This window comes from Ranitomeya imitator, chromosome 6, assembly GCF_032444005.1.
Source record: "Ranitomeya imitator isolate aRanImi1 chromosome 6, aRanImi1.pri, whole genome shotgun sequence".
NCBI lineage: Eukaryota > Metazoa > Chordata > Amphibia > Anura > Dendrobatidae > Ranitomeya > Ranitomeya imitator.
This window is the reverse complement of record NC_091287.1, coordinates 193,411,878-193,433,976: the sequence shown is the minus strand read 5'-3', so window position 1 is coordinate 193,433,976 and position 22,099 is coordinate 193,411,878. Positions and strand designations below refer to the sequence as shown.

The 22,099-nt window shown below is 45.0% G+C and overlaps 1 protein-coding gene across 4 annotated transcripts in view; it reads right to left on the bottom strand.

The window, feature by feature from the left end:
- RECK (reversion inducing cysteine rich protein with kazal motifs) overlaps positions 1-22,099 on the bottom strand; it is a 764,658-nt gene that overhangs the window by 262,823 nt on the left and 479,736 nt on the right. For all 4 annotated transcript variants that reach the window (XM_069730404.1, XM_069730400.1, XM_069730403.1 and 1 more), the window contains one exon: positions 13,071-13,250. In XM_069730404.1, coding sequence (XP_069586505.1) covers positions 13,071-13,250 — 180 coding nt within the window. The remainder of the gene's footprint in view (positions 1-13,070; positions 13,251-22,099) is intronic.

Below are 22,099 nucleotides of genomic sequence, written 5' to 3'. Positions count from 1 at the left end.
TGTGGTTTTTCCTTGGAACCTTTGCAGAGCCCTATTCCCTTAAGGGGGATTGATGCTACGCCATTGGCCAAGAATAAACCTCAGTACTGGACACAGTTAACCATGTGCATGGCTCCAGCACATCAGGAAAATATTCGTTTTTTGGTGTTGCATAATTTGCATGATGTTGTTGTGCTGGGTTTTCCATGGTTACAGGAACATAATCCAGTGCTGGATTGGAGATCTATGTCTGTGACTGGTTGGGGTTGTCAGGGGATACATAGTGATATTCCTTTGATGTCCATTTCCTCGTCCCCTTCTTCTGAAGTTCCTGAGTTTTTGTCGGATTTCCAGGATGTATTTGATGAGCCCAAGTCCAGTTCCCTGCCTCCTCATAGGGACTGCGATTGTGCCATTAATTTGATTCCTGGCTGTAAGTTCCCTAAGGGCCGACTTTTCAATCTGCCTGTGCCAGAGCATGCCGCTATGCGGAGTTATGTAAAGGAGTCCTTGGAGAAAGGGCATATTCGCCCGTCTTCGTCACCGTTGGGAGCGGGATTTTTTTTTGTTGCCAAGAAGGATGGCTTCTTGAGACCCTGTATAGATTATCGCCTTCTCAATAATATCACTGTCAAATTCCAGTATCCGTTACCTTTGCTTTCTGATTTGTTTGCTCGGATTAAGGGTGCTAGTTGGTTTACTAAAATCGACCTCCGAGGGGCGTATAATCTTGTGCGTATTAAACAAGGTGATGAATGGAAAACAGCATTTAATACGTCTGAAGGTCATTTTGAATATCTTGTGATGCCATTCGGGCTCTCTAATGCTCCATCGGTATTTCAGTCCTTTATGCATGATATCTTCCGGAATTATCTGGATAAATTTATGATTGTGTATTTGGATGATATTTTGGTTTTCTTCGATGATTGGGAGTCTCATGTGAAGCAGATTAGGATGGTGTTTCAGGTCCTTCGTACTAATGCGAAGTTCGTGAAGGGGCCTAAGTGCCTCTTTGGAGTTCAGAGGGTTTCTTTTTTGGGTTTCATTTTTTCTCCCTCGGCTATTGAAATGCACCCTGTTAAAGTCCAGGCCATTCATGATTGGACTCAACCTACATCTGTAAAGAGCCTTCAGAAATTTTTGGGCTTTGCCAATTTTTATCGTCGCTTTATTACTAATTTTTCTAGTGTGGTGAAGCCTCTGACCGATTTGACGAGGAAGGGCGCTGATGTGGTGAATTGGTCCTCTGCGGCTGTTGAGGCCTTTCAGGAGCTTAAACGTCGTTTTACTTCTGCCCCTGTGTTGTGTCAGCCAGATGTTTCTCTCCCTTTTCAGGTTGAGGTTGATGCTTCTGAGATTGGGGCAGGGGCCGTTTTGTCTCAGAGAAATTCTGATGGCTCTTTGATGAAACCATGTGCCTTCTTCTCCAGAAAATTTTCGTCTTCTGAGCGTAATTATGATGTCGGCAATTGGGAGTTGTTGGCTATGAAGTGGGCATTTGAGGAGTGGCGACATTGGCTTGAGGGAGCCAAGCATCGCGTGGTGGTCTTGACTGATCACAAGAATCTGATTTACCTCGAGTCTGCTAAGCGGTTGAATCCTAGACAGGCTCGGTGGTCTTTGTTTTTCTCACTTTTTGATTTTGTGGTCTTGTATATTCCTGGATCTAAGAATGTGAAGGCTGATGCCCTTTCTAGGAGTTTTTTACCTGATTCTCCGGGAGTTCTTGAGCAGGCTGGGATCCTCAAGGAGGGGGTGATTCTTTCTGCCATCTCCCCTGATTTACGGCGGGTACTTCAGGAGTTTCAGGCTGATAAACCTGACCGCTGTCATGTGGGGAAATTTTTTGTTCCTGATAGATGGACTAGTAGGGTAATTTCTGAGGTTCATTGTTCGGTGTTGGCTGGTCACCCTGGGATTTTCGGTACCAGAGATTTGGTGGCTAGGTCCTTTTGGTGGCCTTCCTTGTCATGGGATGTGCATTCGTTTGTGCAGTCCTGTGGGACCTGTGCTCGGGCTAAGCCTTGCTGTTCCCGTGCCAGCGGGTTGCTTTTGCCTTTGCCTATTCCTGAGAGGCCCTGGACGCATATTTCCATGGATTTTATTTCTGATCTTCCTGTTTCTCAGAAGATGTCTGTCATTTGGGTGGTTTGTGACCGGTTTTCTAAGATGGTCCATTTGGTGCCGTTGCCTAAGTTGCCTTCCTCTTCTGATTTGGTTCCATTATTTTTTCAGCATGTGGTTCGTGTGCATGGTATTCCGGAGAATATTGTGTCTGACAGAGGTTCCCAGTTCGTTTCTAGGTTTTGGCGGTCCTTTTGTGCTAGAATGGGCATTGATTTGTCTTTTTCTTCTGCATTCCATCCTCAGACAAATGACCAAATGGAGCGAACCAATCAGACCTTGGAAACCTATTTGAGATGCTTCATGTCTGCTGATCAGGATGATTGGGTGACCTTTTTGCCGTTGGCCGAGTTTGCCCTTAATAATCGGGCTAGTTCGGCTACCTTGGTTTCGCCTTTTTTTGTAACTTTGGTTTTCATCCTCGTTTTTCTTCAGGGCAGCTTGAGCCTTCTGACTGTCCTGGTGTGGATTCCGTGGTGGACAGGTTGCAGCAAATTTGGACTCATGTGGTGGACAATTTGACGTTGTCTCAGGAGAAGGCTCAGCGTTTTGCTAACCGTCGTCGGTGTGTTGGTCCTCGGCTTCGTGTTGGGGATTTGGTCTGGTTGTCTTCTCGTCATGTTCCTATGAAGGTTTCTTTCCCTAAGTTCAAGCTTCCCTTTATTGGGCCTTATAAGATTTCTGAAATTATCAATCCAGTGTCTTTTCGTTTGGCCCTTCCAGCTTCCTTTTCCATTCATAATGTGTTCCATAGATCCTTGTTGCGGAGATATGTGGTACCTATGGTTCCCTCCGTTGATCCTCCTGCTCCGGTGTTGGTTGAGGGGGAATTGGAATATGTGGTAGAGAAGATTTTGTATTCTCGTTTTTCGAGGCGGAAGCTTCAGTATCTGGTCAAGTGGAAGGGTTATGGCCAGGAGGATAATTCTTGGGTTGTTGCCTCCGATGTTCATGCTCCCGATTTGGTTCATGCTTTCCATTTGGCTCGTCCTGATCGGCCTGGGAGCTCTGGTGAGGGTTCGGTGACCCCTCCTCAAGGGGGAGGTACTGTTGTGAGTTCCGTTCTGGAGCGCCCTCCTGTGGTTGCTAATGGTATGTTTGCGAGTTCTGCCCTTGGGCTCCCTCTGGTGGTTTTGAGTGGAACTGCTGCTCCGTTAGGTAGCTGTAGCAGCTGCCTTCACTAATCGCCTTGCCTGGGTTTGTTATTTATTATTATTATTATTATTTATTGTTATAGTGCCATTTATTCCATGGCGCTTTACATGTGAGGAGGGGTATACATAATAAAAACAAGTACAATAATCTTAAACAATACAAGTCATAACTGGTACAGGAGGAATGAGGACCCTGCCTGCGAAGGCTCACAATCTACAAGTGATGGGTGAGAATACAGTAGGTGAGGGTAGAGCTGGTCATGCAGCGGTTTGGTCGATCGGTGGTTACTGCATGTTGTAGGCTTGTCTGAAGAGGTGGGTCTTCAGGTTCTTTTTGAAGGTTTCGATGGTAGGCGAGAGTCTGATGTGTTGTGGTAGAGGGTTCCAGAGTAGGGGTGATACGCGAGAGAAATCTTGTATACGATTGTGAGAAGAGGAGATAAGAGGGGAGTAGAGAAGGAGATCTTGTGAGGATCGGAGGTTGCGGGTAGGTAAGTACCGGGAGACGAGGTCACAGATGTATGGAGGACACAGGTTGTGGATGGCTTTGTATGTCATGGTAAGGGTTTTGTAGTGGAGTCTCTGGGCAATGGGGAGCCAGTGAAGGGATTGACAGAGGGGAGAGGCCGGGGAATAGCGGGGGGACAGGTGGATTAGTCGGGCAGCAGAGTTTAGAATAGATTGGAGGGGTGCGAGAGTGTTAGAGGGGAGGCCACAGAGCAGGAGGTTGCAGTAGTCAAGGCGAGAGATGATGAGGGCATGGACTAGGGTTTTTGCAGATTCATGGTTGAGGAATGAACGGATTCGTGAAATATTTTTGAGTTGAAAGCGGCAGGAAGTGGAAAGGGCTTGGATATGTGGTTTGAAGGAGAGATCAGCGTCAAGGATTACCCCGAGGCAGCGAGCTTGTGGGACTGGGGAGAGTGGGCAGCCATTTACTGTAATGGATAGGTTCGTTGGGGGGGTCGCGTGAGATGGGGGAAAGATGATGAATTCTGTTTTGTCCATGTTAAGTTTTAGAGATCTAGTGGAGAAGAAGGATGAAATAGCAGACAGACATTGAGGGATTCTGGTTAGAAGGGAGGTGATATCTGGTCCAGAGATGTAGATCTGTGTGTCGTCACCGTAGAGGTGATACTGAAAGCCATGAGATTCTATGAGCTGTCCCAGGCCAAAGGTGTAAATGGAGAAGAGCAAGGGCACAAGAACTGAACCTTGTGGGACTCCGACAGATAAGGGGCGAGGTGAGGAGGTGGTGTGTGAGTGGGAGACGCTGAATGTCCTGTCTGTTAGGTATGATGAGATCCAGGATAGGGCCAAGTCTGCGATGCCAAGGGATGAGAGGGTTTGTAATAATAGGGAATGGTCCACTGTGTCAAAGGCAGCCGACAGGTTGAGGAGGAGGAGGATAGAGTAGTGTCGCTTGCTCTTGGCGGTTAAGAGGTCATTGGTGACTTTAGTTAGGGCAGTTTCGGTGGAACGGTGTGACCGGAAGCCAGATTGTAGGCGGTCAAAGAGGGAGCAAGAAGAGAGATGGGAGGACAGTTCAAGGTAAATGTGTTGTTCCAGTAGTTTGGAGGCATAGGGGAGAAGTGATATAGGGCGATAGCTAGATACAGAGGATGGGTCAAGAGAGGGCTTTTTGAGGATAGGTGTGATGGAGGCATGTTTAAAGCTTGAGGGGAAAACACCAGTTGTTAGTGATAGGTTGAAGACATGGGTTAGGGTTGGGATGAAGACTGTGGTGAGGTTTGGGATGAGGTGGGATGGGAGTGGGTCAAGTGCACAGGTGGTGAGATGCGATCTTGAGAGTAGAGTGGAGAGTCGATCTTCTGTAATGGTGGAGAAGTTGGTTTTGGAGGTGGAGGGCTGGGAAATCGGGAGGAAGGGCTCTGGGGGTTGTTGACCAAAACTGTCTCTAATGCTATCAATCTTCTGCTTGAAAAATGAGGCAAAGTCTTCAGCGGAGATAAGTGGGGAGGGAGGAGGTGCTGGGGGACGGAGGAGAGAATTGAAGGTGTTGAATAACTGTTTAGGGTTGTGAGAGAGGATATGAGAGATGAGAAGTACGTTTGTTTAGTTGTGGCGAGTATGGTCTTGAAAGTAGTGAGGGACTGTTTGAATGCGATGAAGTGCTCGTTGGAGTGGGATCTTTTCCATCTGCGCTCAGCAGCCCTGGAAGCTCGCCTCAGTTCTTTGGTCAGGCTGGTGTGCCAGGGCTGTCTGTTGATTTTGCGAGCTTTGGTATGTGTAAGTGGGGCAGCAGATTCCAAAGCTGCCGCTATTGTGGTGTTATATAGAGCAGCAGCGTCATCCGCATTGTGTAAGGAACTTATGCCTGTGAGGGGGAGGAGGGATTCAGAGAATGAATGTAGGTCAAGATGTTTAAGATTTCTGCGAGGGTGTGAAAGTATGTGGGGTGGGGATTGTAGACATGGAGTGGAGAGAGATGAGAATGTGAGAAAGTTGTGGTCAGAGAGTGGAAGAGGTGAGTTAGAGAGGTTAGATAGAGAGCAGAGGCGGGTGAAGATGAGGTCCAGTGTGTGACCGTCTTTGTGAGTGGCTGCAGAGGACCATTGAGTGAGGCCGAAGGAGGAAGTGAGAGTTAGAAGTTTAGTGGCAGCTGAGAGGGAAGTGTCAATGGGGATGTTGAAGTCGCCCATGATGATAGTGGGAATGTCCGCAGAAAGGAAATGAAGTAGCCAGGTGGTGAAGTGGTCAAAGAAGGTGGTGGCTGGCCCTGGGGGGCGGTAGATGACAGCCAGTTGGAGGTTGGTGGGGGAGTAGATGCGCATAGAGTGCACCTCAAAGGAAGGGAGGGTAACAGAGGGTGGCAGTGGGATTGGGGTGAAGGAGCAGTTATCTGACAGGAGAAAACCAACTCCTCCGCCATGCTTGCTGCTGGGGCGGGGTGTGTGGGAAAGGTGGAAGCCACCGTAAGAGAGTGCAGCAGGGGAGGCTGTGTCAGAAGGCGTGAGCCAGGTTTCGGTGATGGCGAGGAAGGAAAGTTTGGTAGTAACAAAGAGATCATGGATGTAGGAGAGCTTGTTGCAGACAGAGCGAGCGTTCCACAGAGCTCCTGTTAGTGGGACTGGGGAGGCGGGGACTGGGCGAATGGGTATAAGGTTAGAGAGGTTACTGAAGTTTGTGATAGAGCGTGGATGGGAGGTAGAAATGATTGTGGGAATATGGTGAGGAGGACCAGGATTTGGAGAGATATCACCAGCAGTAAGAAGGAGCAGAGAAAGTGTTAGCAAGTGGGAGCAGGAGAGGGCATGAGGTGGCTGTCTGTGCTTGGAGACAGAAGATTGTATGTTAAGGAACAGTTCTGTGGAGGAGGTGAGGTGGATGGGGAGGATTGAAGAGGAGATGAACAGTTCCTTACTAGGAATAGGGGTTAGGGGAGGTAGCAGAAACTGAAGGATTATAGGGGTGAATGTGAAAACAAACAGAAACATTGTTTACAGTGACTGTGGCCAGTTACCTTCAGTTCCCTTCAGGTTCAATTCAGGTTTTAATTAAGGGATCACACAGCAGACTCAAGTCCTTGCAGACTTTTGCTATGCAATATATGGAAAACTAAGTGCGTTCAGGTGTGAAGCAGAGAGGAGTGGTCTCTGCTCATCTTGGTCAGAGAATTAAGGGTGGACCAGATGCATACAATCAGGCCTGAGTAAACAAGGTCATAAATAACACTGGGGTAAGCTGGGGTTAGCTGAAAAGCATACCATGAGAATGCTAGGAGCAGAGGAAAGTCTGTGTGGAAAGTTGGGTGATGTATTATGTGCACTTCATAGACAGACAAAGCAGGGGAGCAGGCTGGATAAACATACCATGAGAATGCTAGGAGCAGAGGAAAGCCTGTGTGGAAAGTTGGGTGATGTATTATGTGCACTTCATAGACAGACAAAGCAGGGGAGCAGGCTGGATAAACATACCATGAGAATGCTAGGAGCAGAGGAAAGTCTGTGTGGAAAGTTGGGTGATGTATTATGTGCACTTCATAGACAGACAAAGCAGGGGAGCAGGCTGGATAAACATACCATGAGAATGCTAGGAGCAGAGGAAAGTCTGTGTGGAAAGTTGGGTGATGTATTATGTGCACTTCATAGACAGACAAAGCAGGGGAGCAGGCTGGATAAACATACCATGAGAATGCTAGGAGCAGAGGAAAGTCTGTGTGGAAAGTTGGGTGATGTATTATGTGCACTTCATAGACAGACAAAGCAGGGGAGCAGGCTGGATAAACATACCATGAGAATGCTAGGAGCAGAGGAAAGTCTGTGTGGAAAGTTGGGTGATGTATTATGTGCACTTCATAGACAGACAAAGCAGGGGAGCAGGCTGGATAAACATACCATGAGAATGCTAGGAGCAGAGGAAAGTCTGTGTGGAAAGTTGGGTGATGTATTATGTGCACTTCATAGACAGACAAAGCAGGGGAGCAGGCTGGATAAACATACCATGAGAATGCTAGGAGCAGAGGAAAGTCTGTGTGGAAAGTTGGGTGATGTATTATGTGCACTTCATAGACAGACAAAGCAGGGGAGCAGGCTGGATAAACATACCAAGGTACGGCGTTGTGACGGGGTGTGCGACAGAGCAAGCAGGGACAGCAGACCGATAAATAATCCAAGAGACCTTTATTGCAACTGAGAGAATATTCCGGCAAACAGTGATCAGGTTCTTCAATTTACAATAAGGCCGCAACAAAATAACAAATCCAGGGCGACACCCGATAATCCGACTCCAGGGAAAACAAAACACTAGTTCATAGACAGACACCAGGATCTGGCCGCAGCAGCAGATCCTAGCTCCTCACACCACACAGGTCCCATATTTAAACCTGCTCTGGGCTTTAGTCCATGCCTGCTGTCAATGTTCTTGGTTGGATTTTATTCTTCCCTTGGATTTCTCATATGGCCAGTCCTTGTCTGCAAAAGATAAGTTTTGCTAGTTTGTTTGTCCATTTGTTTGGACTCTATTGCTTTGCATTTTGTCTCTTTGTCCAGCTTGTCACTATGTCTTGTTTAGGCTAGCTGGAAGCTCTGGGAAAGCAGATTTGCCCCTCCACACCGTGAGTCGGTGTGGAGTTCATTTTTGTAAACTCTGCGTGGATTTTGTAGTTTTTAATACTGACCGCACAGTATCCTTTGCTCTCTGTCTATCTAGTTTAGAATTGGCCTCCCCTTTGCTGAATTCTAATTTCATTTCTGTGTTCGTCATTTCCCTCTCCTTTCACAGTCAATAATTGGGGGGGGGCTGTCTTTCCTTTTGGGGGGTTTCTCTGAGGCAAGATAGCTTTCTATTTCCCTCTTTAGGGGTAGTTATATCTTAGGCTGTGACGAGGTGTCTAGGGAGTGTCAGGAACATCCCACGGCTATTTCTAGTTGTGTTGTTAGGATCAGGGACTGCGGTCAGTAGAGATACCACCTTCTCAGAGCTGTTCCATGTTGCGTTTTAGCCACCAGGTCATTTCAGTGTGGCCTCGTAACCACCAGGTCATAACAGCCGGGGACAGACAGCTGAAGGTAAGTATGTAGTGTTTGTTTTTTTTACTTTTACGATGGTAACCAGGGTAAACCCGATGTTTACCCTGGTTACCGGCATCGTTGGTCGCTGGAGAGCTGTCTGTGTGACAGTTCTCCAGCGACCAAACAGCGACATCGTTGTCGGTATCGCTGCAGCGTCGCTTAGTGTGAAGGTACCTTTAGGTCAGGAAGGAATTTTATTATCTGTTTGAGACAGGATTGTAGACCATCAGGGTGTTGCGGTGGTTCGGATCTTCAAGATTCACCACTTTTGCTCTTAGGGTTTTAACTTCTTCCTTAAGAGTGTTATGCTCTTTAGTGATATTTTTGTTGTGTTTTGCCACATCTTTCAGTTCAGCTTCTGTGGACTGCATGACATTAAATTGATTGGTAAAGTCAATCTGTATTGATGTCTAAAAGGGAATGTGAACTTTATTTTTGTATTAATAACTACTGATTATATACGGTAATCAATTATTTTAATGCTAAATTAATTTAAATTAATCAAATGTACTTTAACATTTTATTGTTTATTATTTTTTTCTACAGCCAGTGGGAGCTGCCATTTTTATTTGCTAATACAGGAGCCCCTGGGCATAGTAGACTGTGGTAGCCTCTCCTACATTGTGGCTGCTTTGAGCTGTGAAATTTGCACGACCCCTTATCATGTAACAGCTGTGGGGGAAGATATGCACCATTTTGGTGTCGTCCAGAACAGTCCTCTGAATTACAATTTACCCCTGTCACTGCTCATAGTATAACATACAGCTCGCAAAGCTGCTTATCTAATTCCATCATATGAAATATAGCCTACAGAGCAGTGTATGTAATTCCAGTGCTTGTGATGGAGCCAACAGAGTCATATATTTAATCCCAGCACAAGTGATACAGCCTGCAGAGCTGTGCATCTAAACCCGTCATGTGTGATATGGTCAGCTGAGCTGTGTATCCAATCTCATCAAGTCTGATACAGCCGGCAAAGCTGTGCATCATGCACTCCACGATCTAACCTTAGTGTGTGATGCACTCCGCAGATCTAATCCCTGCATGTGATTTAGTCTGTGTATTTAACCCCAGCGTGCGTGTGCAACACCAACTAACAGAATTGGTGCTGTCAGCCGTAATCGGTGACTGTCCACATCACTTTTGTCACTTTGCAGTCACCAACAAAGTGTCTCCGGCATGTGATCCTAAACTTCATCCTTCCACCTCCTTTTGCAACTGACCAAAAGAGAAGGAGAAGAGTGAGATCTCACATGTGATCAGGCCCCGCCCACATATACAGCAGTTGTAATACGAGCTAGCAATACACTGAATTTCATGGTACATTTCAACAGATGCTCCCCCTATTTTTTAAAAATGGAAAATATAAAAACTTATTTAATAATTTTCCACATTTTATCCCCTAAAAAAGTTTTTTTATTCAAATTAAGCATTAATACTTTAAATTTTTTCAGTTGTTGAAAAAAGACCTTTTGGATTGCACATTCCTTTTAATAAAGAGGTATTGATACAAGTATCTGCGCTCCCACTACAGTATGTGAGCTGTCAGCTGGAATCTGACCCTCAGCACATCGCAGGACACTTTTTACTGTGCTGCACTATATTCTTTGCAGGTATTTCAATAACACAGTGAAGGATCAGGTTAATTCTGTGTTCAGAGAATTCAGTGCCTTTGGCGCATTATACTGATCTTTCAGTGTTATATATTTGGGAAGTGTCAGTTCTTTAGTATCAGAGCGTGTCCCTGTGCTCTCACTGTGTGCTGCCAGCTGGGGACACCAACACAGTGAGTTCTCACAGTTTCTGCAGGATTAACAGTTGATGGTACAAAAATAAATCTAGTGTCTTTGCTTACAATATGTGGTGTTGTATTTCTTAGAAACCACATATTCCATATAGAAGCTGGAGTCCGACAGACAGGAGTTCCTGCACTCCCAGAACTTTCAGTCCTGCTAGTTGGAGAAGTCCTTTTCTCGGCGCACCGCTCACCACTGACACAGTTGGATCCTCCGCAAAAAAATGAAATCAATGAAAAATTATGCCAAATTGAACAGAGAAGTGCTTATTCCTTCCCAATGCTCCATGAGTCAATACATCTTCTGCTTTATCTTGCTAGGAGTAGAGGGACATGTTCACCCTAAGCTTCCACAAACACCCAAGGCTGGGGTCACACCAGCATTCATTCTCTCATCTGAGAGAATCAGGTCAATTATGCACATCTGCTCTTAGAATAGCCCCATAGAATAACATTGGTCCAACTGAAAAAACGATGTTTTGTTGGCATGCACTCAGACCGAAAGTACGACCATATGCATAAGCCTTAAAGCAAAGGAGTAGACAAGAACGAGTGCAGGGAATAAATACTTGACTGGAGCTCAGCTGCAGTGAGGCTTTCCAGAAATTGACCCTGGAGCTCTTTATGTTTGGAGTTGGGATTTAGCCATGTGGCATTAAGCATATTCCCCAAAAACCCAGGTGGTCAAAGGTTTGAGAGTCATGAAAAAAAATGATAGCTTAACATAAAGAACTAGATGGTGGCCCAATTCTAAAGGTACCTTCACACATAACGATATTGTTAACGATATCGTTGCTTTTTGTGACGTAGCAACGATATCGTTAATGAAATCGTTATGTGTGACAGCGACCAACGATCAGGCCCCTGCTGGGAGATCGTTGGTCGCTGAATAAAGTCCAGAACTTTATTTCGTCGCTGGACTCCTGCTGACATCTGTCTTCACTGGTAACCAGCTGATGTCTTCACTGGTAACCAGGGTAAACATCGGGTAACTAAGCGCAGGGCCGCGCTTAGTAACCCGATGTTTACCCTGGTTACCATCCTAAAAGTGAAAAAAAACAAACACTACATACTTACCTACAGCCGTCTGTCCTCCAGCGCTGTGCTCTGCACTCCTCCTGTACTGGCTGTCAGCGTCGGTCAGCCGGAAAGCAGAGCGGTGACGTCACCGCTCTGCTTTCCGGCCGCTGTGCTCACAGCCAGTACAGGAGGAGTGCAGAGCACAGCGCTGGAGGACAGACGGCTGTAGGTAAGTATGTAGTGTTTGTTTTTTTTTACTTTTAGGATGGTAACCAGGGTAAACATCGGGTTACTAAGCGCGGCCCTGCGCTTAGTTACCCGATGTTTACCCTGGTTACCGGCATCGTTGGTCGCTGGAGAGCTGTCTGTGTGACAGCTCTCCAGCGACCAAACAGCGACGATGCAGCGATCCGGATCGTTGTCGGTATCGCTGCAGCGTCGCTTAATGTGAAGGGGCCTTAACGCATCGGGTATTCTAGAGTATGTAGTATAGTAGTATATAACACAGCCCACGCAGTATATAACACAGCCCACGCAGTATATAACACAGCCCACATAGTAGATAACACAGCCCAGGTAGTATATAACACAGCCCACGTAGTATATTGCCCAGCCACGTAGTATATTGCACAGCCACGTAGTATATAGCACAGCCCACGTAGAATATAGCACAGAGACGTAGTATATAACACAGCCCACACAGTATAAAACACAGCCCATGCAGTATATAACACAGCCCAAGTATTATCTAACACAGCCCACGTAGTATATAGCAATGTGGGCACCATATCCCTGCTAAAAAAGGAATTAAAATAAAAATTAGTTATATACTCACCTGCGGCAGCCCCAGGATCCAGCCCAGGCATTTAGTGATTCTCCTCGAGACGCTCCTGTCCCAAGAATGCATTGCGGCAATAACACGTGATGATGTAGTGGTCATCAGCGGTCACTACCGCAATGCATTCTTGGGACCAGAGCGTCGCGAGGAGCGGGAAAGGCGCCGGAAGGTGAGAATATAATGATTTTTTTTTTTTTAAATTATTTTTAACATTAGATCTTTTTACTATTGATGTTGCGTAGGCATAGGCAGCATCAATAGTAAAAAGTTGGTCACACAGGGTTAATAGCAGCATTAACGGACTGCGTTATGCCGTGGTGTAACTCAATCCGCTTAACGGACTGCTAAAACACTATGGGGGCACTGACTGGAAGGGAGTATGGGGGGCACTGACTGGAGGGGAGTAGGGAGGGGCGAATTTGCGGCTGGACTGTGCCCGTCGCTGATTGGTTGGGGCCGGCCGCGACCAATCAGCGACGCAGGATTTCCATGACAGACAAACAGACGGAAGTGACCCTTAGACGATAATATAGATAGATATTGTAAAAACTATTTGATAGAAATATTAGAATTGCTACATTGTATATCTGATGTTAAGTGTAAAAGATAACTTGTATTATACGTACTTCTTTGTTGCCCACCAACATTGCACGATATCTGATCAACACAATTCATTTCCATGCAGGATTCCAATGCTCCACTTTGCCTACAAGCACAGATCTTATAGCAGCCCACTTTCCCTGATGGAACTTGGATGAGTTCTCCTTGCCGGACAAGGAAGTCAGATGCTTCTCCCAACTTACAACCTGTGTGAAAAAATATACATAAGAAAACTGAAAAGTTAATACTTTGTGATAACACAAAATTCCAAAACAGTTTCATTCACAAAACCACATACGAGAATTATGAAGAGGTGCAGTACATATGATACTTTGTGAAAATCATCATCAATTCAGATTCATTTTTAATATTAGTCATTTTTGACTTAGGGTTTGTTCATACGGGGTGGTCATAATTTTACTGCTATAGGACTTCAGTGTGTGAAGATATTTTTATGAAACCTACAAATAAACAATGACTCTCTAGAGAATTAACAATATATGCAGTAAGACACAGGACCCTGCAGAGTCAAGCAACACAGCTGACTTCTAACCACTACAAGAAATTAGTTGTTTGCTTTGAAAGGAAAGAGCAAGAAACAAGTTTTGTAGAGTAATATCTATAAAACCATAAAACTTAAAAGGTGTGTTCACCATTTGTCAACCTCAGTTTATTCAACTAAGGACCCCATATAAAATAAAGCCAGAATGCACTCACCTTCTGCTTCAGCGCCATTCCAGTGATGTCAGTGCCGCTGTTCCTAGAGAGTGAGATGACACCGATTCATGTGCCACATGCCGACTGAAGGCAATGAGCCTTTCCTATTTCGTCAAAGCAAATGTCCACCCTGACAGAGTATTGCCAAGCTGCAGCCAAATAGTGGCCATCCATTTTTGCAGCCTTCACATGACACAGCAATGTCACATCACACCAAGGAAACAGCAGTGGCAACAGTGCTGGAATGGCAGTAGGAAATGAGTATACACTGTTTTTATTTTATATTAAGTCCTGAATTGATTAAAGTAGTGCACAACACCTTTAATTTTTTTTTTCACTCTTATAGACTACATTTCTTTGTTGGATCATATAAACATATACAAATATATATTTATTTAGAATAATTAGAAAAATGCTCTTTTGTCTATATATTTCTATCAAATAATTATTGTGGCACCCTATGATATTTTTGGATCCTTTTAGACCATCAATTTAATGCAGGACTGCACAATATACAGCTTGCGGGCGGCAAGTGGCCCTCCTAAAGATGTGTGGCCCGCAGAGAATCGTCAGACTCCGGCTCTCACTTCAATATTTGTTCAATTAAATTCGCGTCTTTTAGACACAAATACAGTTGAACACTTTGGCACCAGGACTGGGACAGAACAGAGGAGCGCTTGTCAGCCCCTGCCCTGACGTACAGCAGCATGAGGTCACACAGTGATCTCACCACACTGCTGCTGTCACCGATGCCGCATCACAGAGGAGGCAAGGACATGGCTGGAAACAGTAAGCGCGCCAGGAGAAGCCAAAGATTAAATATCCTATTATAGGTGTAGTGCAGCGGGGTTGGTTCAGTGTGACAGACAGTGACCACAGGAAACGTTCACAGCAAACGGATTTAATGTCCACACTCACACAGTGCACAGCACATGGTATCCTCCGGATCGCAGCCAGGAAACAAAACAGTCCGTGGGAGTCCGATAGCCGAGGGCGACTGCACCACCGTATCACACTGAGGGATGCCAGGAGTTTCCTTTACTGGCTCTCTGCTGTCTCACACAAGCTGAGCTTCTACAGAGCCGTCTGCTCTGCAAGTTGCAAACTCCAAACTGACACACCCAAATCCTTGCTGCAGGGTTATTTTAAACTGGAATCTGTGGCCGTGGACCACTTGCAAGACACGGCCTGGAGGAAATTGATTGCACTGCTACCTTCCTGTAGTCCGTTAAAAAATAAAAGCCCATAAAGGGTTTTCCTGAACAATGCCTTGGCCAAATAGTTTGACCAGGTCCATGCTAACTTTTATTTTGCCTTGTGACCCACAGGCGTTCTGCTGTGACCACAAGGCACTCCAATGGATCTAACAGGACTCCGTCCGCATCCTTGGGGGATCCATATCTGCCTTTGCATATGATCTCCCTCCCTGCCTCACATAGGGTAGGAGGATGAGAGTTGGTGTCTGTGACAGGGTATGCGACAGAGCAGTAAGAATCACCAGGCCGATAAACAATCCAATGAGATTTATTGGTGCATTGGAACAATTCCCTGATAATTGTTTCCCCTAACTGCCCTATTTCAGCCTGAGTTATAAAACTAACTAGGGTAGGGTCTGTCTCTACCTCCTGTCTAAACTGAACTTTATCCCAAGAGATACTCATAGGATCCCCACAAGAAGAATCACTCACCGGCTGTGACGGCAGTTCTGGTGGTCTTATTTCCAATGACGGGTTGAGCAAGTCCACATCTGCTTGACTTCGGGTTAACGCACCGACAAAGTGGCATTGGAGATTCCCCACATCGTTTTCTAGAAGAACGTCTGCAGTAAGGCCGCTCATCACATGGATCATGCATTGTTTTGGCCCAAGGCCATAATCCAGGGCCACAGTCGCTCTTGGAATATATCTCTAAGTACCTTCAGCCAATTCACTGGCAATCCCTTGTCCATTCTGAATTGCTTCTGGTCGAATTTCTCGGGGATTGGATATGGTGAGAAAAGCTCCTGTGTCACGAAAGCCAACAACTTTTTGGCCATCCAGCACAACCTCCTGTAGATGTTTGTGCTGAAGATCAGAAGAACAGGTGGCTGTTGCTCGCACCCCATAGACTCCTGGTAGGGGAGCCAATATATCAGAGTCACTTGGCAAATCACCAGAGAGTGAATCCAGCTCTTCTTCTGTTGCTGGTATCTGTAAATAATGGATATGCAAAGGTGGTCTGTAGCTGTTCTGCCTCCGAACACCTTGACAGTGGGCTTGCAGATGACCAGGCTGCCCACATCCATAACACCTGCATTCTATGATTTTTCCTCCACGTCATATTCCCAAAGACACTCCGGAGAATTCTCTCATGGTGGATGCTGGGGATACAATCTGTCTAAGGCTTCCCGCTACTTCAACAGCAAGATGTCTCTCAAGCAATGCCCTCTCTTGAGCTCTACGAATGGCCTCCATCTTATATTCTATGGTGACGTAATCTTCAAGCAATGCTATCTCCTCCTCGTACCACAAAATCAACTGACGTTTTTGGGTATTTACCTGCAGCTCCTGTCTTCCCTCCCTTTGCTGTGGGAATACTTCTTCAGTGCCATCTTGCAGGCAAGCTCCTTCCAAAGCCTTAATTAGTTGATCCTTGGTCAGTCCTTTATTGCAGACTCCTAATTCACGGGCCTTTGTTTGTAGGCTCCCAACAGTCCAGTTCTTGTATCCTGAGGTTCCAGACATTGATGGGCCGCTGTCCTCCATTTCTTCTGCTCTGATCCCACCGCTTGCCACCCGTTTGTGACAGGGTATGCGACAGAGCAGGAAGAGGGAGACCCGTGGGCGCCACCCAGTAATCCGACGCCAGGAAAATACAGAAATAGTCCTTGGATAAGTTTAATGTATTCAATAGATGAGGGATGCAACGCAGTCCCATGTGGCAACTTCTAACAATACGCACGGTCACCGGGATCTCTCCTCAGCATAAGATCCCAGCCCTTTGCAGGTCACCACCTACTGACTCGGCCAAAAACATGAGTCTACTCTCCTGTGTCCTGGGATCAGCCCATCCATGGGCGAGGTTCACATCAACTTAACATATGGCTACATTGAGAAGTTTCCAGAAGCTACCAGCTATGTTCTGTCTTACGGATTTATGTATTGGATGAGTGCCATGCTATGAAGAACAAAGACAGAATCCCCCGCCAGATGCAGTACAAGCGAGGTGGACCTAGGCCTGATTACATTACAGTCCAGAAACACAGGCAGGGAAGGGACACGCTGCTTCAACCCTACCCTGCCCTGTGTTCCTGGACTGTAATGTAATCAGGCCTAGGTCCACCTCCCTTGTACTGCATCTGGTGGGGGATTCTGTCTCTGTTCTTCTCAGCATGGAACTCATCCAATACACAAGCTTGTAAGACAGAATGCACCAGATGCAGTACAAGGGAGGTGGACCTAGGCCTAGTCCAGGAACACAGGCCGGGGAAGGGACACGCTGTAACAGTGTCACTATAAAGGCACCTTATGAGTCATTGTGGGGGCAAATTTTAAGGATGCAGAGGGTCAGGGTGTGTGGAGGACATTACGGAGACAGGCAGTGTGAGGAACGGGACACAATGGAGAGGAGCTGTGTGGGGGGACATTATGGAAATGAACAGTGTGGGGAGACATAATGCAGAGAAGCTGTGTGGGGAAACATTACAGAGATGGGCAATGTTGGGGAGACATTATGGAGAGGGCAGTGTAGACTAGACATTATGGATAAGAGCTGTGTAAGGTGACATTACAGAGGGGCAACATGGGGAACACTACGGAAAGGGGCAACGTGGGGGACATGATAAAAAGAAGAACAAGTCCCAGTATCTCTTTACCATGGTTATCATAATGAGATATAATAAGAGTTGCAGGTTGCAGTGGGGCTGACCTGAAACTGCAATTGATCACTTTTTTAAGCTTGGTGATGTATTTCTGCACTGACTGTGGTGCTGATGCTGCTTTCATGTCCTGGTGATTGTTTTGATCATGCAAAAATCCAAATTGTGCTTCATGTTAAAACTAAAAAATCCTCAAAACTTACATTTGGGATAAGAGAAGGATTTGGTTGAGTTTCTACTACAAAATATCTGTGCAAGCCTGGGTGTGTTCACATTGACTTTTTTAATGAAAAAATTATCTCATTCCTTCTGAAATACTCACAACTTGGTTGTGCTGTTGTAGTCACGTAAATACCCCTTTAAATTTTGGACTCTCCTACAGATTTGTTCAGTGTGACAACAAAGCTCTTGGACCAAAAAATGTTGTGCATGCCTGATTTAGTGTATTTAGAAAACTGTTGTGCGATAAAGATTCTCGGGGTTGGTCCAGTTGTCATACGGATATTACAAGATAAATCAATAGATGGTCGTCATGAATGATGATAAAAAATACAAAGTTATATTAAAAGGTTTTTCGGGTGGTGTACTGATGGCACCACAACTGACAATCATAGCCTTCATTGGGTGTCTGAGGATATATACCCCTTGTAAGATATTTATATCCTTATCTATTCAGATGGGTGGAGTCTCACAGAAAAGGAGAACAATCATCACAAACCCTCTACATATATTTGCGCAATTATATACAATACAATTGTGACCAGTGTCGCTTTATCTATATATAATTGTCTAAGGGGTACTTCCGTCTGTCTGTCTGTCTGTAACAGAAATCCCGCATCGCTGATTGGCCTGGTGGCCGCGACCAATCAGCGACGGGCACAGTCCGGCCGAGAATTAGTCCCTCCCTACTTCCGTCCAGTCAGTGCCCCGCGCCCGCTCCATACTCCCCTCCAGACAGCGCTCACACAGGGTTAATGGCAGCATTAATGGACCGTGTTATGCCACAGTGTAACGCACTCCGTTAACGCTGCTATTAACCCTGTGTGACGAACTTTTTACTATTGCCTATGCAGCATCAATAGTAAAAAAATCTAATGTTAAAAATAATAAAAAAACAAAAAACCTGCTATTCTCACCTTCCATCATCCGCCGATTCGCGCGTGGCTGCCGCCAGCTTCCATTCCCAGAGATGCATTGCCAAATTACCCAGAAGACTTAGCGGTCTATTTTTTATTTTAATTATTTTTTTTAAAAGGGATATGGTGCCCACACTGCTATATACTACGTGGGCTGTGTTATATATTGCGTGGCTGCTATATACTATGTGGGCAGTTTTATATACTACGTGGGCAGTGTTATATACTGCGTGGGCTGTGTTATATACTGCGTGCCCTGTGTTATATACTGCGTGCCCTGTGTTATATAATGCGTGGGCTGTGTTATATACTGTGTGGCTGTGTTATATATTGCGTCGCCTGTGTTATATACTGCATGGGCTGTGTTATATTATGTGGGCTGTGTTATATATTGCGTGGGTTGTGTTATATATTGCGTGGGTTGTGTTATATATTGCATGGGCTGTGTTATATACTGCGTGGGCTGTGTTATATACTGCATGGGCTGTATTATATACTGCGTGGGCTGTGTTACAAACTGCGTGGCTGTGTTATATATTGCGTGGAGTGTGTTACATACTGCATGGGCTGTACTATATATTATGTGGGCTGTGTTATATATTGCATGGGCTGTGTTATATACTGCGTGGGCTGTGTTATATACTGCATGGGCTGTATTATATACTGCGTGGGCTGTGTTACAAACTGCGTGGCTGTGTTATATATTGCGTGGAATGTGTTATATACTGCGTGGGCTGTACTATATATTATGTGGGCTGTGTTATATATGTTATATACTGCGTGGGCTGTATTATATACTGCGTGGGCTCTGTTATATATATTGTGTGGGCTGTGCTATATATTACATGGGCTGTGTTATACACTGTGCGGGCTGTGTTATATACTGTGTGGGCTGTCATATACTGTGTGGCTTGTGTTATATACTGCGTGGCCTGTGCTATATATTACGTGGGCTGTGTTATATACTACGTGGCTGTGTTATATACTGCGTGGCTGCTATACACTGCGTGGCTCCTATATACTACTTGGCCTGTGCTATATAATATGTGGCTGCTATATACATACAGTGGGGCAAAAAAGTATTTAGTCAGTCAGCAATAGTGCAAGTTCCACCACTTAAAAAGATGAGAGGCGTCTGTAATTTACATCATAGGTAGACCTCAACTATGGGAGACAAACTGAGAAAAAAAAATCCAGAAAATCACATTGTCTGTTTTTTTATCATTTTTTTTGCATATTATGGTGGAAAATAAGTATTTGGTCAGAAACAAACAATCAAGATTTCTGGCTCTCACAGACCTGTAACTTCTTCTTTAAGAGTCTCCTCTTTCCTTCACTCATTACCTGTAGTAATGGCACCTGTTTAAACTTGTTATCAGTATAAAAAGACACCTGTGCACACCCTCAAACAGTCTGACTCCAAACTCCACTATGGTGAAGACCAAAGAGCTGTCAAAGGACACCAGAAACAAAATTGTAGCCCTGCACCAGGTTGGGAAGACTGAATCTGCAATAGCCAACCAGCTTGGAGTGAAGAAATCAACAGTGGGAGGAATAATTAGAAAATGGAAGACATACAAGACCACTGATAATCTCCCTCGATCTGGGGCTCCACGCAAAATCCCACCCCGTGGGGTCAGAATGATCACAAGAACGGTGAGCAAAAACCCCAGAACCACGCGGGGGGACCTAGTGAATGAACTGCAGAGAGCTGGGACCAATGTAACAAGGCCTACCATAAGTAACACACTACGCCACCATGGACCCAGATCCTGCAGTGCCAGACGTGTCCCACTGCTTAAGCCAGTACATGTCCGGGCCCGTCTGAAGTTTGCTAAAGAGCATTTGGATGATCCAGAGGAGTTTTGGGAGAATGTCCTATGGTCTGATGAAACCAAACTGGAACTGTTTGGTAGAAACACAACTTGTCGTGTTTGGAGGAAAAAGAATACTGAGTTGCATCTATCAAACACCATACCTACTGTAAAGCATGGTGGTGGAAACATCATGCTTTGGGGCTGTTTCTCTGCAAAGGGGCCAGGATGACTGATCCGGGTACATGAAAGAATGAATGGGGCCATGTATCGTGAGATTTTGAGTGCAAACCTCCTTCCATCAGCAAGGGCATTGAAGATGAAACGTGGCTGGGTCTTTCAACATGACAATGATCCAAAGCACACCACCAGGGCAATGAAGGAGTGGCTTCGTAAGAAGCATTTCAAGGTCCTGGAGTGGCCTAGCCAGTCTCCAGATCTCAACCCTATAGAAAACCTTTGGAGGGAGTTGAAAGTCCGTGTTGCCAAGCGAAAAGCCAAAAACATCACTGCTCTAGAGGAGATCTGCATGGAGGAATGGGCCAACATACCAACAACAGTGTTTGGCAACCTTGTGAAGACTTACAGAAAACGTTTGACCTCTGTCATTGCCAACAAAGGATATATTACAAAGTATTGAGATGAAATTTTGTTTCTGACCAAATACTTATTTTCCACCATAATATGCAAATAAAATGTTAAAAAAACAGACAATGTGATTTTCTGGATTTTTTTTTCTCAGTTTGTCTCCCATAGTTGAGGTCTACCTATGATGTAAATTACAGACGCCTCTCATCTTTTTAAGTGGTGGAACTTGCACTATTGCTGACTGACTAAATACTTTTTTGCCCCACTGTACATACATACATACATTCATATTCGAGAATACCCGAGGCATTTGAATCGGGCCACCATCTAGTGTGATAATAACTCTGGAACGCTTCAACGGATCAATGGGATTCTGCGACTGTTTTTTCCTGACATATTCTACTTTTACTTTTTATGCTCTAAAATCAGAGCGGTATGCCACACAAAATAATTCATAAATAACATTAAATTTACAAAACCATTTTTTTAGGGACTAAAACATTTGAAGTGATTTTGAAAATATCCAAAATTTGCATCATTCTAAAAACTGCACACCTCATGGTGCTCAAAACCACATTCATGGTGCTTCAGATGAATTTTTAGGATGTGGAAGAAAATAATGAACATTTAAGTTTTTTCACAAAAATTTTACTTTAGATCCAATTTATTTTAATTTTCCACAAGGGTAACAGGAAAAAATTGTACCCAAAAGTTGGTTGTAAAATTACTCTTGAGCATGCTGATACCCCATATGTGAGGGAAAATCACTGTGTGGTGAGCACCTTGAATCCTCAGGTGTTGCACAGAAGTTTATAACACTGAGCTGTGAAAAATCTAATTTTTCCTACCAAAAAGTTTTTTAGCCCTCAATTTTTTTTCTTTCTCAAGGGTTACAGAAGAAATTGCACTGCACAATTTGTTTTGCAATTTCTCCTGAGTACACC